Genomic DNA, 24,280 nt, shown 5'->3' with positions numbered 1-24,280 from the left:
TCAACTTTTGTTTCCTGAGCAAAACGAGGTCACAGTCTGATTTCCCAGAAATTTGAAGGCACAGTCAGAAACCTAAAATTGCAGCCCACTTTCCAAGACACCTAGGGCTTTAGTTTCTCTTTCAGCGAAAGACTGCCTCAAAAAAATACTGGCTTTGAATCCGAACATCAATTCACTCACCAGAACATTCAACAAATGATCATCAACCATTCTTTTCACTGTTTGTACAGACCGCAGAGTATCGTTCACTGAGTTGATGTTCCTCCAGAGAAGTTGATGTTTCATAAAATCCTACAGTGTAGAAAGAGACCATTCGGCCCATCGAGTCTGTACAGACCACAATCCCACCTAGACCCTATCCCCATACATTTACCCTAGCTAGTCCTCCTGACATTATGGGGCAATTTTAGCATGGCCAATCCACCTAACCCGCACATCTTTGGACTGTGGGAGGAAACTGGAGGACCCGGAGGAAACCCATGCAGACACGGGGAGATCGTGCAGACTCCACACAGACAGTGACCCAAGCCGGGAATTGAACCTGGGTCCCTGGCGCTGTGAGGCAGCAGTGCTAGCCACTGTGCCACTGTGCCGCCGTCCAAGTCTCTGTGAGAACCTGCTTTGTTATGATTCCTAATTAAATCATTCTCAGTTTTGAGTCAAACCATCCATTTTAATTGGTTTGCCTCCTGGGTCGTCTTCAAGTCAAAAGAGGTGTGAACTTCACAGTTTGGTTGTAAGAGTGAGGAGCAGGAAATGTATGGATAAGTAGCCAACATGTCTTCTGTTCCTTTGTATCATAGAAACAACCATTATATCTTCGCCTGGAGGTTTGTAAGGAGGGAGTATCAGGTGACATATATCAAAGGAGAAGACTCTGAATTTAGTGCGAGGGATAATTAGGGTTTCCCTGGAACAGCAAGAGTCTTTCTGGAAATAGTTCATGGAGCAGTCAGAAAGAATACATCTAGAAAAGCCAACTTTGAGCATGTTGGGTCTGCAAGAGGCCGTCTGACATGAGTTTATTGTGTGGCTATAATGCTTCCAGTATTTTAGTGTCGGCATAATGAACGTTCATTTGGATAGCACACTTGAGCCTGAACACAAGGATTAATTTCAGTAATTAAAAGAAGTTGGGGATCGTCTCCCACCAAAGTTACAGCAGAAGACCGGTGCAACCGCCACTGAATTTCAAGGTCAGGAGGAATTTAAATGAATGAATCATTGACTGTGAGTTTGAGCAACTTTTAAAGCACAAAGTAGGGCCAGAGGACTGTTTGTCATTGTCAGTTTGGGGCCTAACCAAGTCCTTAATGATCTGTTCACAAGAGCTAATACTGATTAATGAGCAAGCTGAAGAAATGTCAGCTCTGATTTAGTAAACACTTTCACTTTGGAGGTTGTTAAAACTCACCAAAACACAATAATCTGCTCTGTATTAGCACTGGTTATTCAAAGGTGCTGTTGCCTCCAGGAGATTCTGACATAGTTTCAAGCGGAGCTGCCAGTTTGCATTATCAGAGATAGAAGCAGATACACAAGCCAGCTTCTATTTTTACCTCACCATTATCTTGGAGATCTTCAAAGATGGAGACCTCTTTTGTTCCACTTTGATTTCATTTGGTTTGTCTGCATCATGTTACATAACTCCCAGATTGTGCCATTCTTGACCAATTATCAGTAAGTGAAAGGGACCAAGTGGATCCACCCTTTAACTTTTCCCTTTTGCAGAATCACAGGGTGGAATTTTACGTGCTGTCTTGCTGGTGGGGTTTTCTGGTCCCGCCGAAGTCAATGACCTTTGAGCAGCTTGCCGCATATAATGGCCCCACTTCCGCCATGACATTGCTGTAAAATTCCACCCACAGGCTCAAAGGAAGCCATTTGACCCATCATGTCTGCACCAACTCTCTGAATGAGCAAATCGTCTTGTTTCATTCTCCCACCTTCCCCCCCATAACTTTGTACATTCCTTCCTTACATATATCAGCCCTTTGAATGCCTCGACGAACCTGCCTCCAACACACCCTCAAGCAGGGCATTCCTAACCTTAACCATTCAGTGTGTGAGAAACATTTTCTTCATATCACCATTGCTTCTTTATCTATGTGCTCTCTTGTTCACGATCCTTTCACGAGAGGCAACATTTTCTCTTTACTCTGTCCAGGCCCCTCATGGTTTTGAATACTTCTATCAAATCTCCTCTCATTTTTGTCTCTAAGGAAAACAGACTCAACTTAGTCACAGAGTCATAGAGGTTTACAGCACAGAACATGGCCCTTCAGCCAATCGCATCTCTGCCAGTCAAAGACAAGCTACCCAACTATTCAAATCCCATTTCCCAGCACTGGGTCCAAAGGCTTGTGTGCCTTGGCAATACAAGTGCACATTTAAATACTTCTTAAATTTTATGAGGGTCTCTGTCGCCACCACCCTTTCAGACAATGAGTCCCAGACTCCCACCACCCTCCGGGGGTGAAAATGTTTTTCCTCACATCCCATCGAAATCTCTTACCCCTTACCTTAAATCTATGACCTCTGGTCATTGGTATCTCTCTCTCTCTCTCTCTCTCTCTCTCTCTCTCTCTCTCTCTCTCTCTCCTCCTCCCCCCCCCCCCCGCCCCCCCCACCACCACCACCACCGCCACCGCCACCACCACTACTCCCGTCTACTACTCTATCTATGCGCCTCATCATTGTATATACCTCATTCATGCCCCCTCTACCTCAGTATCCCCTGCTCCAAGGAAAACACCCCCTGTCTATCCAATCTATCGTCATAACTAAAACCCTCCAATCCAGGCAACTGCCTGGTAAATCTCCTCTGCACCCTTTCCAGTGCTATCCCATCCCTATTATAATGTGGATTCCAGAACTGCACACAATACTCTAGCTGTGGCCTAACCAACATTTTATATAGTTCCAGCATAACTTCCCTGCTCTTAATCTCTATGCCTCAGCTAATAAAGACAAGTATACCATATGCCTCCTCAGCCACTCTATCCACGTGTCCGATGTACATGCACACAAAGGTCCCCCTGATCCTTGGTGTTTCCCAGGGTTCTGCCGTTCATCATGTGTTCCCCTGTCTTGTTTGCCCTGCCCAAATGCATCACCTCACACTTATCCGGATTGAATTCCATTTGTCAATGATCAGCCTATCTGACCAGCCCATCTATATCCTCCTGCAATCCAAGGCTATCCTCTTCACTATTCAATCATTCCTGATAACTGAAGCTCCTCATCCCAGGAACAATTCTCGTGAATCTTTTCTGCATTATCTTCAATGCCTTCATATACTTAAAGTGGGCACCCAGAACAGGACACAACACTTCAGCTCAGACCTAACTAGTAGCTCTTGTATTCTTAGAAATCTTAGAAATCTTAGAAACCCTACAGCACAGAAAGAGGCCATTCGGCCCATCGAGTCTGCACCGACCACGATCCCACCCAGACCCTACCCCCATATCCCTACATATTTTACCCACTAATCCCTCTAACCTACGCAACCCAGGACACTAAGGGCAATTTTAGCATGGCCAATCAACCTAACCTGCACATCTTTGGACTGTGGGAGGAAACCGGAGCACCCGGAGGAAACCCACGCAGACACAAGGAGAATGTGCAAACTCCACACAGACAGTGACCCAAGCCGGGAATCGAACCCAGGTCCCTGGAACTGTGAAGCCGCAGTGCTACCCACTGTGCTACCGTGCCGTGGTATTCTATGCCACTATTAATAATACCCATAATACTGCATCCTTATTAGCTGTTCCCTGAATCTGTCCCACCACCATCAATGATTTATGTACACATACTCCCAGGTCCCACTTCCCTGCAACCCCTTTAGAGTTGCACCCCTATTTTATATTGTCTCTCCATGTTCTTTCTATGAACATGAATCATTTCACATTTCTCTGCATTGAAATTCATCTGTCACCTGCCCACCCATTCCACCAACTTTTCTATGTCTTTTTGAAGTTCTACACTAGCTGTTGATCTTCGATGCTGTTCTACGCTGTGCACCAAGCTCTAGATCATTAAGATATATCAAGAAAAGCAAGAGTCCCAATACCGATCCCTGGGGACTCCCACTACAAACCTTCCTCCAGGCCGAAAACATCCATGAAGGGCGGCATAGTGGCACAGTGGTTAGCACTGCTGCTTCAGAGCTCCAGGGGCCTGGGTTCGATTCCCAGTTTGGGTCACTGTCTGTGTGGAATCTGCACGTTCTCCCCGTGTCTGCGTGGGTTTCCTCCGGATACTCCAGTTTCCTCCCACAGTCCAAAGATGTGCGGGTTAGGTTGATTGGCTATGCTAAATTTCTTCAAAGTGGATACTTATAGCTGACGCAGATCTCAGCCTGTCTCTGGCAAGAGTGATTGGGGGAAGCAATGCTTTGGGTATAAGACCTGACATGCACATTACAAAATGTCCATCCGCCCCCCTCCCCATCCACCCCCAATGCTGCCCCTGCACTGAGAAGGTTCTGCCCATTGTTCTTCCCATAACCCAGGATCAGATGCATTTCTGACCAAGAGGCTCAAAGTCGGAAAGAAAATTCAGAGCTGATATATAATGTATCTTTAATATGGTTACTTTAATGAGTTTACATTAAAGGTGAACACAAAAGAATTCCATACAATCACAGAGGGACGAGTGCTGCTGGGGGAAATTAAACTCCGATGGATTTATTACATACGACCTCAAAACAATACATTTTGCATTAGTATTATAAGCAGGTTTTAGTAGGAAGTTGTTGGCATGAACCATTTAAAGAACAAAACATGCTGAAATAAAATGTGGCTTAGATCAATAATTTTGTCTAAATAGTGAAAGCAAAGCAACAATAATTTTTATTAACAAGTAGAAATGGAGCCTTTTGCCCTTTAATTGTCTGCTGCTCCTGTCTTTGCCAGCTGCTGGTGATTTTCAGCCCACTGCCTTTTCTCATTTACTATATTTTCTGTGAGTTGGAATCAGCAGCTCATTACAATGAGCTTTTTGCTCTAAGCCGAGGCTTCAATGCACCAGAGCAATCTCGCAGATGGAGAGGAGCGGGTTACGGAGATTGGATTAAGCCGAAGTGATCCGAAGGATAATATTTGATTTTTTTTTATTTGGAGCTGATAGGGCTGCAGGTTTATCTTCCTGACTGAGCTGTGCTCTTCCGTGATGCGGATATAAGTATCTAGTCCCAGACAGTGTAAGCAAGTACAATATCCCTGGAATGGTTTGATGTCGGGTGAGAGGGAAACAACTGAACTCCTATTTACTCAGGATCAAGTCCAACTCCATCACCCCTCCCCACCAGCACCTCCCACACATTAGTTTCAGGGATCAGTATTTCATATATCAGTATATCTAACTTTAAACGACGCAGTGGAGAAGAAAGATTGATGGGATGCACAGGTAACATAAAATCACAATTCTATCAGCTTCCTGACAGGTGATTTTTGATTCATATTTCCTCCCAAATTTCAGTATCAAACCCACTAGTTTCATGTGGGCAGGATAACAATAAAGATGGCATAATGATTGGCAAAATGTCCCTAAACTTATCCTTGCCAATTTCTCATGTGGATTCAGGGACAAAAAGGGGCCAGAACCACTTCCTTAAAATGTGACTGTATCCAGTCCACCTCTGGTCCCTGGAAATTTTGAAACCCTACAGTGCAGAAGGAGGCCATTCGGCCCATCGAGTCTGCACCGACCACAATCCCACCCAGGCCCTACCCCCACATATTTACCCGCTAACCCCTCTAACCTACGCATCTCAGGGGCAATTTTTAACCTGGCCAATCAACCTAACCCGCACATCTTTGGACTGTGGGAGGAAACCGGAGCACCTGGAGGAAACCCACGCAGACACGAGAAGAATGTGCAAACTCCACACAGACAGTGACCCAAGCCGGGAATCGAACCCAGGTCCCTGCAGCTGTGAAGCAGCAGTGCTGACCACTGTGCTACCGTGCCACCCATGTAAACCATGTAAATGGTAAACAATATTCATGAACTTTATGATGACAATACTTCATCTGAACATGGAGCTGCTTTGGAAGAGGTTTTGTGTTGCGACCTACAAAGGCAGTAGAGATTATCTCTGAATCTTGCATGATGTCTTATTGAGGATGCAGAAACATGCCGGGGAGGGGGGGGGGTAGCGAGCGATCTTACCAACAAATTCCAAAGTGTCGAAGGAGTGTGAAAACATGAGAGAATCCTGCTGCTTTTTCGGGGCGAATAGAAAATGGAATCTTACCTCACTCACTTGGTGAAAAAAAATGAAGCCAAATATATTTCCCGCCAGCAGGGGAGGGGACTGGGCCTAGGCTCGCCAAAACCTGGCAGATAGCAGCAGACAGTGCAATTGCGCATGCTCTCCCCCAGTTATCACGGGCCTCCCTGGCTGGTTTCCCGCCCCTCACCCCTGGACCGATTTCCCCTCTCCCCCCGCACGGGCCGTCTGATTCCCCCCATCCCATCACAGACTGATTGCCTCCCCACTAGCCCCTCCCCACATGGGCAGGCTAATTCCCCCACCCCCGCAAGCCCCCCTCCCCTGCTATCACAGGGCTCTGTGACCGATAACCCCCCGTGCAAGGACTGACCGATCACCAGTTGCAGAGCGTGCAGTGTCCCCCTCTCCCCCATCACGGTTGCAGAGTGTGCAATGTCCCCCCCCCCTTCAGATTGGTCCACCCCATCCCCTTGGCAGTGTCCAGTGCCCAGTTCCCAGTGGGCACTGCCAGGCTGGCACTGCCAAGGTGCCCAGTGGGAAGTGCCAGCCCAAGTGGCAACCCCCCCGTTCTCCCCCCCCCCCACCCCCATCCCCCAACCTCCCAAGGGGCCTCAATGGCCTCCGGTCTACTGGCAAGGCCATCACATCTGGTCCCCATTGTTGGGGACCATACATAATACTTGCCGTTGAGGACCTTCACTGCCGAGGCCACAGAGGCAACTGAAGCCGGACGATTGCATCCTCAGCTCACTTGTAATTATGGATTTAAATAGAATTTAAATAGAATTTAAATAGAAAATAGAATTTAAATAATACAATCAACCTCGCGCCATTTTCAGATGCGAGGCTGATCTTGCCGGATAGCTGGTGCCGGTAAGATTGGGGTGAGAAATCAGGCGATCTCTCAACTTTCTTGCGATCTTAACGGCTCACCTGCCCATTGGCTGGCAGGGTGTAATGGTTAGATTGCGGCCTTAATATTTAGAATGGACTTTATTTCCATACCTTCTATGGTTACTTAGTGATCATATGTACAGAGATGGATACAGTTATCATAGCATCTTACAGAATTGGTACAGCATATAGGAGGCTACATTGATCCATCATGTCTGCACTACCTCTCTGAATGAATAACTCACCTCATTCCAGTCCTTCTCCCTCGCCTTATAACCCTGCACATTCTTCCTTTTCAGATAATAGGCCAATTCTCCTTTGAATGCTTCAAATGAACCTGCCTCCACTACACTCTCAGGCAGTGCGTTTCAGACCCTCACTGCTTGCATTGTAAAGAGGGTTCTCCTCATATTATTGCTTCTTTTACTAATTGTTTTCAATTTGTGGCCCAATCCTTTCATGAGTGGGAACAATTTCTCCCTATCTATAGATAGGGACAAACTCTATCCCTATCCCTATCTAGGGGGACGGCACAGTGACACAGTGGTTAGCACTGCTGCCTCACAGTGCCGGCGGACTGGATTTGATTCCCGGCTTGAGTCACTGCTGTGTGGAGTTTGCACATTCTCCCCGTGTCTGCATGGGTTTCCTCCGGGTGCTCCAGTTTCCTCCCACAGAGCAAAGATGTGCGGGTTAGGTTGATTGGCAATGCTAAATTGCCCCTTAGTGTCAGTGGTTAGCAGGGTAAATAAGTTGGGTTATGAAGATGGGGCCTGGGTGGGATTGTGATCGGTGCAGCCTTGATGGGCCAAATGGCTTCTTTCCGCACTGTAGGGATTCTATGATTCTACATTCTGTCCACTACACTCATTTTAAATACGTTGATTAAATCTCCTCTCAGCCTTCTTTTCTCAAAGAAAAATAGTCCCACTTCTCCAATCTATTTTCATAACTACAGTTCTTCATCCCAGGAACAATTCTCATCCATATTTTCTGCACTCATTTCAATGCCTTCACATCCTTTCCAAAGTATGGTGCTCAGTACTGGATGCAATACTCCAACTGGGGCCGAACTAATGACTGACACACCTTCAACACAATCTTTGTGCATTTGTACTCTATATCCCATTAACAAAACTTGGGAAGCTGTGTGCTTTATTAACTGCTCCCTCAACCTGGCCTGCCATCTTCAATGACCTCTGCACATTTATAACCAGGTGCCTGTACTCCCTTTAGAGCTATACCTCCTCTTTTATACGGTCTCTCAAAGCTCTTTCTACCAAATTGAATCACTTCACATTTCTCTGCACTGAACATGACCTGCCACCTGTCCGCCCATTCCACAAATTTTTCTGCCCTTTTGAAGTTCTATACTATTCTCCTCATTATTCACAGCGCTTCCGGGTTTTGTATCATCTGCAAACATTGAAATTGTGTCCTGAACACCAGGATGCAGAATGAAAGCAAGAGTCTCAAGACTAACTCCTAAGTAACTCCACTACAAATCTTCCTCCAGCCTGAAAAACATTTCTCCTTAATAATTAATCATGTTAAACGTAGATTTTATTTAGTATGTTAGTACTATGGCCACCATGGACAATGGCTTTTCATACTGTTAAATACAGTGTAAACTAAAAAAGAATATTGACAACATTGGATAGCATTGTGAAATGAAGCACAGTCTGTATCAGCTACAAAATGGATGCTAGTGGGCTTGGTCGAAGAAGTCCTTGCTTGAAAGTTGTGAGCAGTGCCAGAGTGAATAAGTGAACAGACTGGAACAAACCAGTAAGCGGAGGCAAGTTTTAGCCTTTGTCTGCCATCCAGTTGGGGTTGAATCTTGAATAACATAGTTGGGCTAAATCTAAAGACTGGGGTCAGTGTTTTTAAGGGCACTTTGTTGGTGAGGCACCATGTTGTAATTTGACTGCTTAGTGCAAACACAGTGCAGAATCTCCTTGCTTTTCAGGGGGAATCAGGTGGGAAGTACACCTTGATATTCTTCCCCAGTCCTAAACACTTGCCCATTTTACCCCTGCTTTCATTCTGTTTGCCATTTCTTGCATTGCCTCTTTTCACAGTTGCACCATCAGGAAGATTCCCCTCTGTTATAAAAATGGTCAATTCCATTTATTCACCTCCTCAGGGAACTCGAGATTTTCCTTGGTAAAGGGAAACATTTTCATGACTCCTCTGGCTAGCTTTTTTGTCAAACAGTTATCCTCTATTAACATCTATGAAACATTGATTTAAATGCAGCAGCCTATTGCAGTTGTGGCCATAAATAAGAACATAAGAACATAAGAAATAGGAGCAGGAGTAGGCCATCTAGCCCCTCGAGCCTGCCCCGCCATTCAATAAGATCATGGCTGATCTGACGTGGATCAGTACCACTTACCCGCCTGATCCCCATAACCCTTAATTCCCTTACCGATCAGGAATCCATCCATCCGCGCTTTAAACATATTCAGCGAGGTAGCCTCCACCACCTCAGTGGGCAGAGAATTCCAGAGATTCACCACCCTCTGGGAGAAGAAGTTCCTCCTCAACTCTGTCTTAACCCGACCCCCCTTTATTTTGAGGCTGTGTCCTCTAGTTTTAACTTCCTTACTAAGTGGAAAGAATCTCTCCGCCTCCACCCTATCCAGCCCCCGCATTATCTTATAAGTCTCCATAAGATCCCCCCTCATCCTTCTAAACTCCAACGAGTACAAACCCAATCTCCTCAGCCTCTCCTCATAATCCAAACCCCTCATCTCAGGTATCAACCTGGTGAACCTTCTCTGCACTCCCTCCAATGCCAATATATCCTTCCTCATATAAGGGGACCAATACTGCACACAGTATTCCAGCTGCGGCCTCACCAATGCCCTGTACAGGTGCATCAAGACATCCCTGCTTTTATATTCTATCCCCTTCGCAATATAGGCCAACATCCCATTTGCCTTCTTGATCACCTGTTGTACCTGCAGACTGGGCTTTTGCGTCTCATGCACAAGGACCCCCAGGTCCCTTTGCACGGTAGCATGTTTTAATTTGTTTCCATTGAGATAGTAATCCCATTTGTTATTATTTCCTCCAAAGTGTATAACCTCGCATTTCTCAACGTTATACTCCATTTGCCATATCCACGCCCACTCACTCAGCCTGTCCAAATCTCTCTGCAGATCTTCTCCGTCCTCCACACGATTCACTTTTCCACTTATCTTTGTGTCGTCTGCAAACTTCGTTACCCTACACTCCGTCCCCTCCTCCAGATCATCTATATAAATGGTAAACAGTTGCGGCCCGAGTACCGATCCCTGCGGCACGCCACTAGTTACCTTCCTCCAACCGGAAAAACACCCATTTATTCCGACTCTTTGCTTCCTGTCGGATAGCCAGTCCCCAATCCACTTTAACACACTACCCCCAACTCCGTGTGCCCTAATCTTCTTCAGTAGCCTTTTATGGGGCACCTTATCAAACGCCTTTTGGAAATCCAAAAACACCGCATCCACCGGTTCTCCTCCATCAACCGCCCTAGTCACATCTTCATAAAAATCCAAATGCATCAAGTCTAATTGCTGAATAAGCCCTGATAAGTGTTCTTTATGGATAATGTTACTATCTCTTCAGAACATCCTCCAAATTAGCATAACAAGAATGAGATTGAGAAAACTATGGGGTAAATGTTCCATGTGTGTGCAGATGACTAGCTGATTCTTAGGATGAGAATGCCGTCCTATAAGTGGAGATAGAGTAAAATGGGCCTATGTTCTCTGGGGTTTAAAAAAATGATGTGATCGCAATAAAGCATATTAAATTATTAGATGGTTTGATGGTGTAGATACTGAGTGGCTGGTTCCCCTGACATGACAGTCCAGAACTAGGTGTCATTGTTTCAAGAAAAGATGTCTGCTATTTAGGACTGAGAGGAGGACATTTTTTTTTCTCTTAAAGGGTGGTGAATCTTTCTATGGTAAGAAGTTTAACAACACCAGGTTAAAGTCCAACAGGTTTGTTTGGTAGCAAAAGCCGCACAAGCTTTCGGAGCCCCAAGCCCCTTCTTCACCTGAAGAAGGGGCTTGGGGCTCCGAAAGCTTGTGTGGCTTTTGCTACCAAATAAACCTGTTGGACTTTAGCCTGGTGTTGTTAAACTTCTTACTGTGTTTACCCCAGTCCAACGCCGGCATCTCCACATCGAATCTTTCTATCACATAGGGCTATAGATGCTCAATTGATGAGTATGTTCGGGACTATGATCGATAGACCTTTTGGCAGCATTTGAACCAAGGGATATAGACATAGCATAGGAGATGACAAAAGGATCATGATCTTATTGAAGAGCAGAGGGGCTCAAGGAGCACCTGGCCTCCTCCTTCTGTTGTTTCCTGTGTTTTATCTGATGAGGTTCCTCACCTATCCTGTTTGGAAAAATGCAGGCACACTGGTATCTCACTGCTAACCTGGTGTATCCCCAATTCGAAGGTAATAATGCTATAAATAAACCATACATTCTGAAAGCCCGTCTGTTAAAAACTAAAAGCATTGAGAGTCTTCTGAAGATGAAATAATTGAGAACTGCAGAGAACAGCTTGATGTTTTAAAAGGTGAGAACAAGTGCAGTTTTTTGAGTTTATTTCCCCATACTTCATATTTTCTCCTTTGGCATCACATCATTGCCATTGATTCACCTGGGAATGGGGAAGCTTATCTTATGAGGAAAAATTGTACAGGCTGAGCCTGTATTCACTGGAGTTTAGAAGAACGAGAAGCAATCTTATTGAAACATCTAAGATCCTGAGGGGACTTGACAGGGTGGATGCTGAATAGATGTTTTCCCTTGTGGAGGAAGCTAGAACTAGGGGGCACATTTCAAAAATAAGGGATCTCCCATTTAAGATGGAGATGAGAAGATTTTCTTTTCAGGTCATGAAACGTTGGACCTTGCTTTCCCAAGGAGCAGTGCAGGTAAGATCAATGATTTATTTTAAGACAGAAATAAATATTCTTGCCTATCAAGCCAAATTGGGGGGTGGCACAGTGGTTAGCTTTGCTGCCTCATAGTGCCAGGGACCAGGGTTTGATTCTCAGCTTCGGTCACTGTCGGTGTGGAGTCTGCACTTTCTCCCCGTGTCTGCATGGGTTTCCTCCGGGTGCTCCGACTTCCTCCCACAGTCCGAAAGATGTGCTGGTTAGGTGCATTGACCATGCTAAATTCTCCCTCAGTGTACTCAAACAGGCGCCAGAGTGTGGCAACTAGGGGATTTTCACAGTAACTTCATTGCAGTGTTAATGGAAGCCTACTTGTGACACTAATAAGTAAACCTAAAAAATGTTATGGGGGGGTAGGAAGAATGCAGAGTTGAGACCATAATCAGTCCAAATGGCAGGCCATTAAGTATGCAGGCATTATACACATTCCATATATACATATATGTTTTATATGATATTATTTTACATATATGGAGACACATATCAATTCTCTGGAAGACACTATTTCACAAGAACTTTACAGGTTTCACACAGAGAAAAATGCAATGCAAACACTTGCTGCGTATGATTTGAATTCTGAGGTATTGTATATGTTACTGAAAGGCTTTTCATATTATTTGGATACTGACAGCAAGCAATTCTCATGACATTGGTTAGCCCTTTATTTTTCTTAGATGACAGCAGCTTTCTTTGACATCTCTTGCTGGCCTTCTATTGTAGATAATGTTGCAAGATTTCTATTAGCTCAACTACTCAGTCGCCTAACCAGTTGATCTGCACACGTCAAAGAGGCTCCATGCCTGATTCTTGGTCTGTGCAAGTTAGCTGCTTTCAGCCAGGACAGAGGTAAGGATACTACAATTGGGCCCAAGAATCAATGTGGTTTCCCCTCATGATTATCATTCAGCAACTGACCTGGAAGTGTATGGTTCAAGTTGTACCATTCCGTCCACCACGGAAATTGGAGCGGGCGAGGGGTGGACCATGGAAAGGTCCATGACCACAGGTGGGATTTTCCGGTTTCGGGGCGTGCAAAGCCAGAAAATGCAGTCCTATATGTTTGCAAGTTGAGTGAGAACGGTATTGATCTTTGCTGTGAATTATCAAAAATCCTTTCCAAACTCACTGTCCAGAGTCATGCTGGAAGATTGGCCACCCAGTGCCCATGCAAGCATTTGCCAGCAAAGGGTGAGTTGGTCTGTGTTTTCTCTTCTTCCAACTCGGAATATTATTTGGGAAGGCAGTTCGTCTGTTACCTACTATTCAATATCACTTTGGTCATTTTTCACTTGAAGTAACACCAAATTCTCGTTGGAGCAGAGAAGACTGAGGGGCGAACGGATTGAGGTGTACAAGATTATGAGGGACATGGACTGAGTGGATAGGGAGCAATTGTTCCCCTTAATTGTCACGAGGGAACAAAGGATCAAGGTGAGGGGTAGGAGGTTCAGAGGGGATGTGAGGAAAACCTTTTTTACTCAGAAGGTTGTGACAGTCTGGAATGCGCTGCCTCGGAGGGTGGTAGAGGCGGGTTGCCTCACATCACTTTAAAAAGTACCTGGATGAGCACCTGGGACGTCATAACATTCAGGGGTATGGACCAAGTGCTGGGAAATGGAATTAGGTGGGAGCTCAGGTGTTTCTGGCATACTAGTACAAATGTGATGGGTCGAAGGGCCTCTTCAGCACTGTATGATTTATACAATATTCTATTCAAACATGGATGACCATACCATGAGAAGACAGAAAATACGGGAAATGTTATAAAACATATTTCTCATCATTTGCACCTTAACAATACTTTCGCTGGTATCTATCAAAATCAATCAGGTTTCAAGAATGTGATTGTATTGCAATAGAATGCAGTTGTATTGGTTGCCATGGAATGGAAATTGGATGGATCCCAATGGGGTTGGGGGGGCGGTTACTGATTATTGAAACTTTACTGCAACACATTTAAGATGTTGATTGATGAGGTGGATGACTCCGCAAATGCTGTCCAAAACCCATGGCCTATTTTAAACACAAATATAGAATTCACTCCCCAAAGGGAGGAATCGATTGACTATTTCTCCTTCTGATTCTTTCTAGTTGCGTTGTTGATGAGATGGATTTTTCTAACATGGAATTGGATGAAGCTCTGCGGAAGTTTCAGGCTCATATCCGAGTACAGGGAGAGGCACAGAAGGTTGAGCGACTCATTGAAGCATTTAGGTAATGAGAGTGATTCTTCTTCAAAGGTGGATTGCAGATAAATTCAAGAATGGCCACTTGAAGTGATTTGGAACCTTTTACAATAACTGCAAAAGCATATTCAGTTTTCAACCCAGTCACTTGTAAATATTTTAGAATGGTGTGCCAGCTAAGCTTTCACACTGCTTTTCTAACCAGATTACAGTGATTTTGAATTCAGAGTCAACCTGTCACTTGACTCTCTTTGGGCAGGGGTTGCATGAAGTTGTCCTATATTGGCTTGTGATAATGTGATACCAGTTCTAGCTGGCTAACAGTTTGACAAGGAGATTTTACATTGGTAAAAGAATAGAACAACTAAAGACATTGCTGTGTCAATACAGCTTCATTACAGATTAGAGAGCAGCAGAGAGACTTCACTGAGGAGCATGCTGGGAGAAGTCAGTGCAGTCACCTCGACTGAACAGCGGGTTGCGGAAGATCACGATTGGGACTAGCTGGGAGGGCACAATGGACGGCTTGGACCGGTTGGGCCGAAGGGCCTGTTTCCAGGCTGTATTGCTGTATGACTCTGTGGGTGGAATTTTTCCGTCCTGCCCGCCACAGGAATCGTAGCGGGCGGGACATGGACCATGCAACGATCCGTTGACCTCGGGCAGGATTTTCCGGTCTTAGGGCGGGCGCAGCTGGAAAATCCCATCCTGTGACTCTATTCGATCAATTCTAATAGTGGAAAATGTAATTCAAATAATAGCAGTGAAGTCCAAAAAGGCAGTTCCCTTTTTCCCCGAGCTACATGTATTGCCGTCCAAAAAAATGATGGTAAATCCACAAGGGCTGAAATAAATATTTGGTACTATGAAAGTAAAATACTGCAAATGCTGGAATCTGAAATAAAATGAAAATGCAAAGTATTTCTTGCATTTTCTATTTTTATTTCAATCCTTATCAACTCGGGCTAACAATTCCATTTCAGATTTGGAAATCAGTTTGAGCCCACATAATAATGACAGTTACAGGGCACTATCGAGTAGCTTGATAGGTTAGACTGATGGTACTGACAATGGCAATTGGATAAAGACTCTTAACCAGGCTGATTTCAATTCACGGTTAAACAGAATTGTCCACTCAGAGAAAAATATTGGCCTTCTGTTTAAATTTGTATCTCATTTATGAATTGTATAAATATAACTATATCGCAGAAGATGATTCCAGGAGCAGGAATTAGCCAAAATCTGGGCTTAAAATGACATCCTTTTTTAAGTTGTCTTCAGGGATTAATGTAGTTATTGCAGCAAATATGGAAGCACATCTCAAAGTGTAATTCAGCATCTGTTTTAATGTGATAATTGTTGGTCAGCTGAATAGATTCTGACAGAAAATCACTGTTATCCTGTCCTCTGTGTACTGCCAGTTCCCACATTTACCCCTCAAATTCTCCACCGTTGAGTGGGATCAGGGCTAAGTTTCAGCAACAACTTCACATTCCCGTCCTATCTCTATAATCCCCTGATTCCCTTAGAACCCAAGAATCTATCAATCTCGGTCTTGAGTATGTACAATGACTGAACCCCCCCCCGCCTCCCGGCCCTCTGCAAGACATCCAAAGTAGGAAGCATTCGGAGTGTAGGACTGACAGGCCGGCCCCTGCATGCCTTCGCTGTTCTTGACACGATAGCAATCAGTTTCCCTGAGGTAAGCATTTAAAGAGCGTCTGAAAAATGAGCATCATGCAGAGCAAATACGGATACTTATCCCTGTCTGCGTTTTGCAGCTGAAGAGCGTTGCAGCTTTGCTATTTGGCTTTTTAGGTGGTTGCAACTCACTGTACTCAGGGAGGATGCAGCAGTGCAAACTATGAACCACTGAGCATCAGAGACTCAGGTGCTCTATAGCATTGGATTCAGTTCAAGATAAATATTCCTCACAAATAAAAATGGCCGCTTCTGATTCCAGAGATGCTAATTGTTTTAAAGGGACAAGGTGTTCTTAGCTCTAATTAGAATTTTGAACCACAAGTGTTTCATTAGCTGTGGAAATCGATGCAGAATGCTATAACTCGTAGTCCTTCGTTGAGCGGAGTTGCCAATGCTCCAGGGTTGATCTGAAATCGCCTGGCTTTAAAAATTAATCTTTGGGACTCTGTGTGAGCCACAAATCAGTGGAGAATTTAAAATAATTGTCTTTGGCCGGAATTGTATCACTGTTCATGCCAGTTGCATCCCGCTGCAGTGAATGGAGATTTGTTCACTATTCAGCCTCTTCTCCCGTTCTCCACTTCCCTGTCTCTACCTCCCTTTCTCATATCTCTCTTGCACCTTGTCCCTCCCTTCTCCCCCTTCTCCATCCCATCCATCCACCATCTCACCCCTTATCGCACCATTTTCCAACCTGCTTGATCTAAATACTGGATTTAGTCTTGACTCCCCGGCAGGTTTGCCACTCCAGCATCGGAACCCGGACATCACATTAACCTCTGGGTCCCAACCTTCCCCCCTCCCGACAACGTGCATGTGTTGCAGTTTTAATTGGGAAGGAAATTAATTGGCCCAGAGTCCCTTTCACTGTCCAAAGACATGGTTGCAAAGAAATGCAAGGTCGCTGTGACTTTTACAAGTATGAGAAGGCCATGGCAACAGGTCCTACAAACTGACGGATGACCTTCAATGACGGTACACAAGGCAGCAACCACCTGAATGGCCAGACACAGCTTTCTTCAGCACTAATGCCCCAACATTTGGCTTTGTGCTTCATTGCCTTCCAGCCACTTGTTTCTCATGCCTGTGCCTCTGTTGTCCTGCAAGGGTCTGCCTCTGCTCTTGCAGATGCTGCTCTTCATCGCTAGTCAATCCAAACTCAGAGTACTTAATCCCATTTACTGTTATGTCCTTCCTACCCTGCCATTGAAGTGTGCAGCCTTCTTGATATCTTATTAATCCATGAGGTCTGTAAGCAGAGGGAACCGTTCATACCCACCCCACCCCTAAATGCCCTTGTCAAGAGTGAAGAAATAAGATAGACAATTATTTTCATGCCATTTGGCTAGTTGCCTGTGAAGGCCTTTTCTGAGGCTTCAGTCTTCGATGCTGCCACTTGCTCCTTCTGTGTTCCGAATGTGCTTGTCTCTTGTACCTTGCAAAGAGAATTCAGAACTGGTCCTTAAACTGATAAAAAACCCATTAAGAGGCTTGAGGCTCTATTCTCTCCCCACAGATGCTGTCGGACCTGCTGAGATTTCCCAGCATTCTCTGTTTTTGTTTCAGATTCCAGTATCCGTAGTATTTTGCTTTTATCATTAAGAGGGAGGCTTAACTGGCCAATTATCTACCTCGGGTGGGTTTCCTGCTCTGGCTCTCGGCAAAAACAAAATGCTGACCTAAAGGGTGGATTTAACATATCCACTGCCGCCATCCCCACCCTCTCGTCTAAATAAAAACCCTGCCCACCATATACAAGGCTACATGAGATAAATCTATTTATCTCAAATGCTGACTGTTGATCTGAATTTTTCAGAGCTGTAGGAAGAATTGGATGAGGGTTACCTTGGCTCCGAACCGGACTGCAACAACATTTCACAAGATTTAAAATCACCTTCCCACACAAACACATATAAGCCACAACAGACCAGCTTGCTTTTGGCAAATGTAAGAAGCTCAATAACGCACATTGCTGACAAATGAATCTGTCCATGTGATGTCTATATGTAGCATCACTAATCTGTTCAACAACCTCAGTGCAATAAAGAGCCCAAAAGCACTTATATTAGAATGACAATAGTGTCATTGACAGAAGGATTTCTTGGTTGAATGTCAAAAAAGTCACTGACGTTTCTCGCATCTCCTTATGAACTGTGCAACAGGAACTTCATTGACGCATTGGACAAGTTACTAAGAATTTAATTAAACCAAGTACAAAAAAAAGCTCATTACTTTAATGTAACAAATCCCACTGGAGGATTGTCTCCTAGATGTGGAGGATTATCTTATCTAATACTGTCAATTTTACTGCAAAGTATGTGTTGGGTTTTATAGGCTGCTGGTCCATTTTCAGCATTGGTTAAGACTGAGTCAGCAAGTCATTCATGATGTATACTTCCTGTTATTATTAATAACTCTGTCTGTTTCTTTCAGTCAACGTTATTGCATGTGCAACCCAGACGTGGTTCAGCAGTTCCACAATCCAGATACCATCTTCATCTTAGCCTTTGCTATCATTTTGCTTAACACAGACATGTACAGCCCCAACATTAAACCCGATCGAAAAATGATGCTGGAGGACTTCATCCGTAACTTACGAGGTGAGTGCAGCTATCTAACATCAAACCAGGTAATAAGCACGTTACACTGACAATAAAGAAACTGTCTTACATGCTCTACTAGGCTGAATGAGAAATGTCTTGTGGGTAGTGTTCCTGCCTCTGAATCAGAAGATCTAAGCCTTGCTGACCATGGAAGGAGCGTTTATGACCTGGCCAAATAGGTTGATGATCAGGGCAGAATGGTGGCACAGTGGTCAGCGCTGCCTCCTAACACCAGGGACCCGGTTCGATTCTGGCCTTAGTTGACTGTCTGTGTGAAGTTTACACATTCTCCTCTTCTCTGCGTGAATTTCCTCCGGGTGTTCCGGTTTCCTCCCACAGGTCTGCCGGTTAGGTGGATTAGCCATTCTAAACTGCCCCTTCATGTCCCAAGATGTGTAAGTCAGGGGGATTAGCCATGGTAAATGTATGAGTTTATGGGGATATGGTGGGGGAAATGGCCTGGGTATGATGCTCTGTCAGAGAGTTGGTGCAGACTTGATGGGCCAAATGGCCTCCTTCTGCACTGTAGAGATTCTACGATTCTATCACCAACTTGCAGCATCTGTGGAGAGAAACAGAGTTAAGGTTTTGAGTCTGTATGAGTTCTTCAGAGCACTGAAGTAGAGTCGTACGGACTTGAAACTTTAACTCTGTTCCGCTCTCCACAAATACTGCCAGAGCTGCTGGGCTTTTCCAGCATTTCCTGTGTTGATTTCAGATTTCCAGTATCTGCAGTAATTTACTTCTTTGATCATCAAGCTGCTAATCCTTCCAACGTGAGCACGGCAGGCAGTAAGAGCTGGAGAGATCCTTGGTCAGCCATGCTTGATGTGGAATCGTACCTGACAAGCTACAATCAATTGTCTCTCTCTGAAACAGATAGAGAAGTCTATTGTCCCTTATGGATTGCAGCTAATTACAGGTGCACTAGGATAAATGACTTATTATTCTGGATGTTGGAACGTGTACTGAGAATTAAAAATAATTACAGTATAAAAATAAAACCTCATAATTAAGTAGTGCAAGATAATTATCAGGAACAGGTTGCGTCCTTGTATATATTCCATTTCTAGAGGACATATGAGTGGATATGTGAATTCTAATGTTCTTTGTTAGGGGTTGAGTTTTAAACAAAAACAAAATATATGGTTTGTACAAATAGATTCAAACTAACAACAACAGATTTATTGAATGAGCTGCTGCGTTTACAAAGGACAAACTGGAACTAAAACAGTTCCAGTTTGCAGCCAGTGCAACATCCTAATGACATCACCATCAAATCATGGGATCAGCTCTTAAAGCAATCTGCAACCACTTAAATATATAGCAAAAATATTGGTTGATGATGCAGGGAGATAATAAAACACCATGGATGGATTTGAACGTTCTCCTCAAGGTGAGTTTGAAAGTGGGGAACCTGTTACCTTCCTGCCTCTGCCCAAATAAATCCACGGTAGGAAGTCTCATGAACACGCAAATAATTTCTAATTTTCAGGGCCTCATCCTGCTATACAGGAATCCCAAAAAGAAAAATCTTTTTTTTTGGGATGCAAGCTTTAGTATTTGTTGTCCATCTCTAATTGCCCTTGAACTGAATTGTTTGCTAGACATTTTCAGAGGACAGTTAAGAGCTAAAACACTGCTGTAGGTCTGGAGTCATAGCATTGCTTGTGATTTCTGGAATGGGGGGAAAGGTGAAGGGATTGGAGACCATCCCTTGCTCAATTGCCTGATCGAGGAACTTGACATTGGGGAGGAGTAGCCTGCTGAGAGCTGCTCTTAGGACAAGCCCTCTCCCCCTTCCCATGTGATTCCCCTTTCCTGCTGTGACCGCCTATCCCTGTTGTCAACCATCTTTGGATTGTGGTTCCTTGGTGATGCTGGGCCACTGGTGTGTGCCTTGCAGGTGTGCCGTGCAGGTGTGTGCATTGCAGGTGTGTGCATTGCAGGTGTGTGCCGTGCAGGTGTGTGCATTGCAGGTGTGTGCCGTGCAGGTGTGTGCCGTGCAGGTGTGTGCCTTGCAGGTGTGTGCATTGCAGGTGTGTGCATTGCAGGTGTGTGCCGTGCAGGTGTGTGCATTGCAGGTGTGTGCCGTGCAGGTGTGTGCATTGCAGGTGTGTGCCGTGCAGGTGTGTGCATTGCAGGTGTGTGCCGTGCAGGTGTGTGCATTGCAGGTGTGTGCATTGCAGGTGTGTGCCGTGCAGGTGTGTGCATTGCAGGTGTGTGCATTGCAGGTGTGTGCCATGCAGGTGTGTGCATTGCAGGTGTGTGCCGTGCAGGTGTGTGCATTGCAGGTGTGTGCATTGCAGGTGTGTGCCATGCAGGTGTGTGCATTGCAGGTGTGTGCATTGCAGGTGTGTGCCGTGCAGGTGTGTGCCGTGCAGGTGTGTGCATTGCAGGTGTGTGCCGTGCAGGTGTGTGCCGTGAAGGTGTGTGCCATGCAGATGTGTGCCTTGCAGGTGTGTGCATTGCAGGTGTGTGCATTGCAGGTGTGTGCCGTGCAGGTGTGTGCATTGCAGGTGTGTGCCGTGCAGGTGTGTGCCGTGCAGGTGTGTGCATTGCAAGTGTGTGCATTGCAGGTGTGTGCCGTGCAGGTGTGTGCATTCCTGGCAGCTATCATTCCTCCCACCGGCATTGCCAACAATGCAGTTGCTGGTCTATGATTGGCTGAGAGCTTTTGAGGCGTAGGACTTTGGTACCTGGGGTCCTTGAACTCAGGGAATGCTCGCCGCTGTTCACTTAAGTGCCTGATGGGCCCTTAATACCTGCAGGCCTTCCCAAAAGGAGGTGATACGGACCTCTCCCCAGCTCTCTGGCTGATGGACATGTCCTCTATTGAATGGATTAAATGCTGTCCTTGTCACTTCTAGTATTTGACTCTAAATCCGCTTTAGTCAGCTTCCTATGAAGACCACTCAACGACAATGATTGCAGGAGAATGTGGTAGCAAGTCTGAGCCCTTAAATCCCTCCGCTATGATACTGATAAGGGTGCCTTGGAAGATTTCTACTGAAGCAGTTATATCAAAAAATAGAATGTTCGAGCTAGTAGCCTTCTGCCAGAGCAGGAAGAGCACAACTGGTAGTTTCTAAGTTTCAATTTAATAAAGACTGACTCATCAAATTAAGTCACTCGAGATGCATTTATTCTCTTGCTGCACTCTGTCACAAAGTCTCTTCCTTTCCAAATCCTTTATATGAGAGAAGTTTCATATTTTCCCTTCTGCCATGTTACTGCCAACAGTTGAAAGCATTCACATTCATGAACTCAGTACTCTGTACGATCTAATTTACATAATGTGGTCTTCAAAATGCTGTGAAAGTGTTTTGTTCAAAATGTTTAGTGCAGCTTTGTTGGCTGTCACTCCAAAAAAATAAAAAAAGGATGGAACTAATGGTAGGCTAACTATATGAATACTGATTTAGAAGAAGGAAGCTATCATTCTACTAGAGGTAAAACTCTAGACCACTAAATTGGAGGAAGAACTGTGAAGGAAAAGCCACAGTGAGCAGCCATTATAGAAGACTAATGGCAGATTCAACTACCCTCAGATAAACTGACAGAAAGGCGTACTGAAAGGAGAAAAGGGAATCAGGTTTCACAGTCAAAACAGGATTCCTCTCTTACTTGGTACACAAGGAGCGGAATTTTCCAGCCATGTTTACCCAAGACCGGAAAATCCTACTCAAGGTCAATGGACCTTTGCATGATCTGCCCCCCATCTGCTATGATTCCTGTGGTGGACGGGATGGGAAAATACCCCCCATGAAGTCTGCCAAGTATTGCCATGCATCTTGTAATGGATGACAAATCTGAACAGAGAGAAGAGTAGGAGAGGATCTTAGTAGTAGAAATCACAACAAGACTCAAGATTTGAGCTGAGTGTAACATAACGGGCGGGATCTTGAGCCTGCGTTCGTTATTCATGGGATTGGCGGCGGGGACTCAATATCCGGCAAAACTCAAAAGCCGCGAAACTTGCCGGTGCGATCATGACTTCCGATTTTCACCGTCCCTTGCAGGCGACGTAATCAGATTCATGTCCATAATGGACAAGAACCTGATTTCTATGCATTTGAATATGTTACCAAAAACCCCTCTGCCAGATGTTGAAACCCTGCTGCCTTTTCAGAATGCACTGACACGACGTGATGTCGGCGAGGTTTACAACAGGTTCACCCAGACGTCAACCTGTCCTGGGGATCCTCACAGGGGCGTAAAGCTGAGTATAGCCCCCAGGAGAGTAGGACATGCCAGGCAGTGGCCTGGCAATGCCCCTTGGCACAGGTTGGCACTGTCAGGTTGACATCCTGCCCATGCCAACCTCGTTGACAGTGTCAACTTTTGCGGGGGGCAGTGCCGGGGCAATTTTGTGGGCGTAATTAATTTATTTGTGGTGGTGATTGGGAGTGGACGTAGGAGCTGGGAATGCTCTGATCACCAGGGGTGAATACCAGCTCTGATTGCGGGGAGAACTGGGTGCAAATGCAGGCTCCGATCTGGGGGTGGGGGAGATGTCATTGTTTGGTCTGATCAGGGCACCCTTTAAACGTGGCGCCCCACCTCAGTGCAGCCTGGCCTTGCCGGCATGCTGAGGCCCCACCCCCCAACATGAGGGTGTGAAACACTCTTTTTTTGTGACAGAGTGTGGTAGGATCAAGAGAGAAAACTGGAGAGAAACACACCGTTTATCTCGCCGGAAACAACACTGTCGGCACGGTAGCACAGTGGTTAGCACTGCTGCTTCACAGCTCCAGGGACCTGGGTTCGATTCCTGGCCTGGGTCGCTGTCTGTGTGGAGTTTGCACATTCTCCTCGTGTCTGGGTGGGTTTCCTCCAGATGCTCCGGTTTCCTCCCACAGTCCAAAGATGTGCGGGTTAGGTTGATCGGCCATGCTAAAAAAAAAAATTGCCCCTTAGTGTCCTGGGATGTGTAGATTAGAGGGACTAGCGGGTAAAATATGTAGGGATATGGGGGTAGGGCCTGGGTGGGATTGTGGTCGGTGCAGACTCGATGGGCCAAATGGCCTCTTTCTCTTTCTGTACTGTAGGGTTTCTATGAAATTCTATGTCATTTTTTCGTAGCAATTACTTCAGGGAACTTAAAAAAATCTTTCGAAGCACAGATTCCCTCATAATCGCTGACATATATTTGGATTTCCAAAAGGTCTTGGATTAGGTACCACATGACAAAGGTTAGTATGTGAAGTCCAGGGACAAATAGCTGAATGGATAGCAAATTGACTAAAAAATATAAAAAGCAGAGAGTTAGGGTAAAGAGTAATTCTCACTTTGGAGGAAGGTAATAAACAGTGTTCCACAGGATCCTGCAGAGATCACTGCTGTTCATCGTTTACATCAATGATTTGGATGAAGGAACAAGCAACTCACTTTCAAAATTTGCAGGTAATACCAAACTGGGAGTGTAGCTGACACTGAGGAAGAATGCGACATAACATAAGATATTAGAAAAAATTCAGAGTGGACAGCTAGGTGACAAATTAATTTTAAGATAGATAAATATGATGTGATGTTCTTCTGTAGGAAATTTAGAAACATCACATGCACTTTAGAAAATAATCAACTGAATGGGGTAGAGGAGCAAAGAACTCAGGAGAGACAGGTAAACAAATCATTAAAAGTAATATTGCAGATTAGCGTAGCAATTCTTCTTC

At 45.0% G+C, this 24,280-nt stretch overlaps 1 protein-coding gene across 1 annotated transcript in view; it reads left to right on the top strand.

Annotated features, from left to right (window-relative positions):
- Positions 1-24,280, top strand: part of iqsec3a (IQ motif and Sec7 domain ArfGEF 3a) — a 237,961-nt gene that overhangs the window by 128,479 nt on the left and 85,202 nt on the right. The window contains exons 5-6 of the mRNA XM_078220002.1: positions 14,204-14,326; positions 18,436-18,602. Of these exons, the coding sequence (XP_078076128.1) occupies positions 14,204-14,326; positions 18,436-18,602 (290 nt within the window). The remainder of the gene's footprint in view (positions 1-14,203; positions 14,327-18,435; positions 18,603-24,280) is intronic.

Source organism: Mustelus asterias, chromosome 9 (assembly GCF_964213995.1).
Source record: "Mustelus asterias chromosome 9, sMusAst1.hap1.1, whole genome shotgun sequence".
NCBI lineage: Eukaryota > Metazoa > Chordata > Chondrichthyes > Carcharhiniformes > Triakidae > Mustelus > Mustelus asterias.
This window is presented reverse-complemented; position numbering and strand designations above follow the sequence as displayed.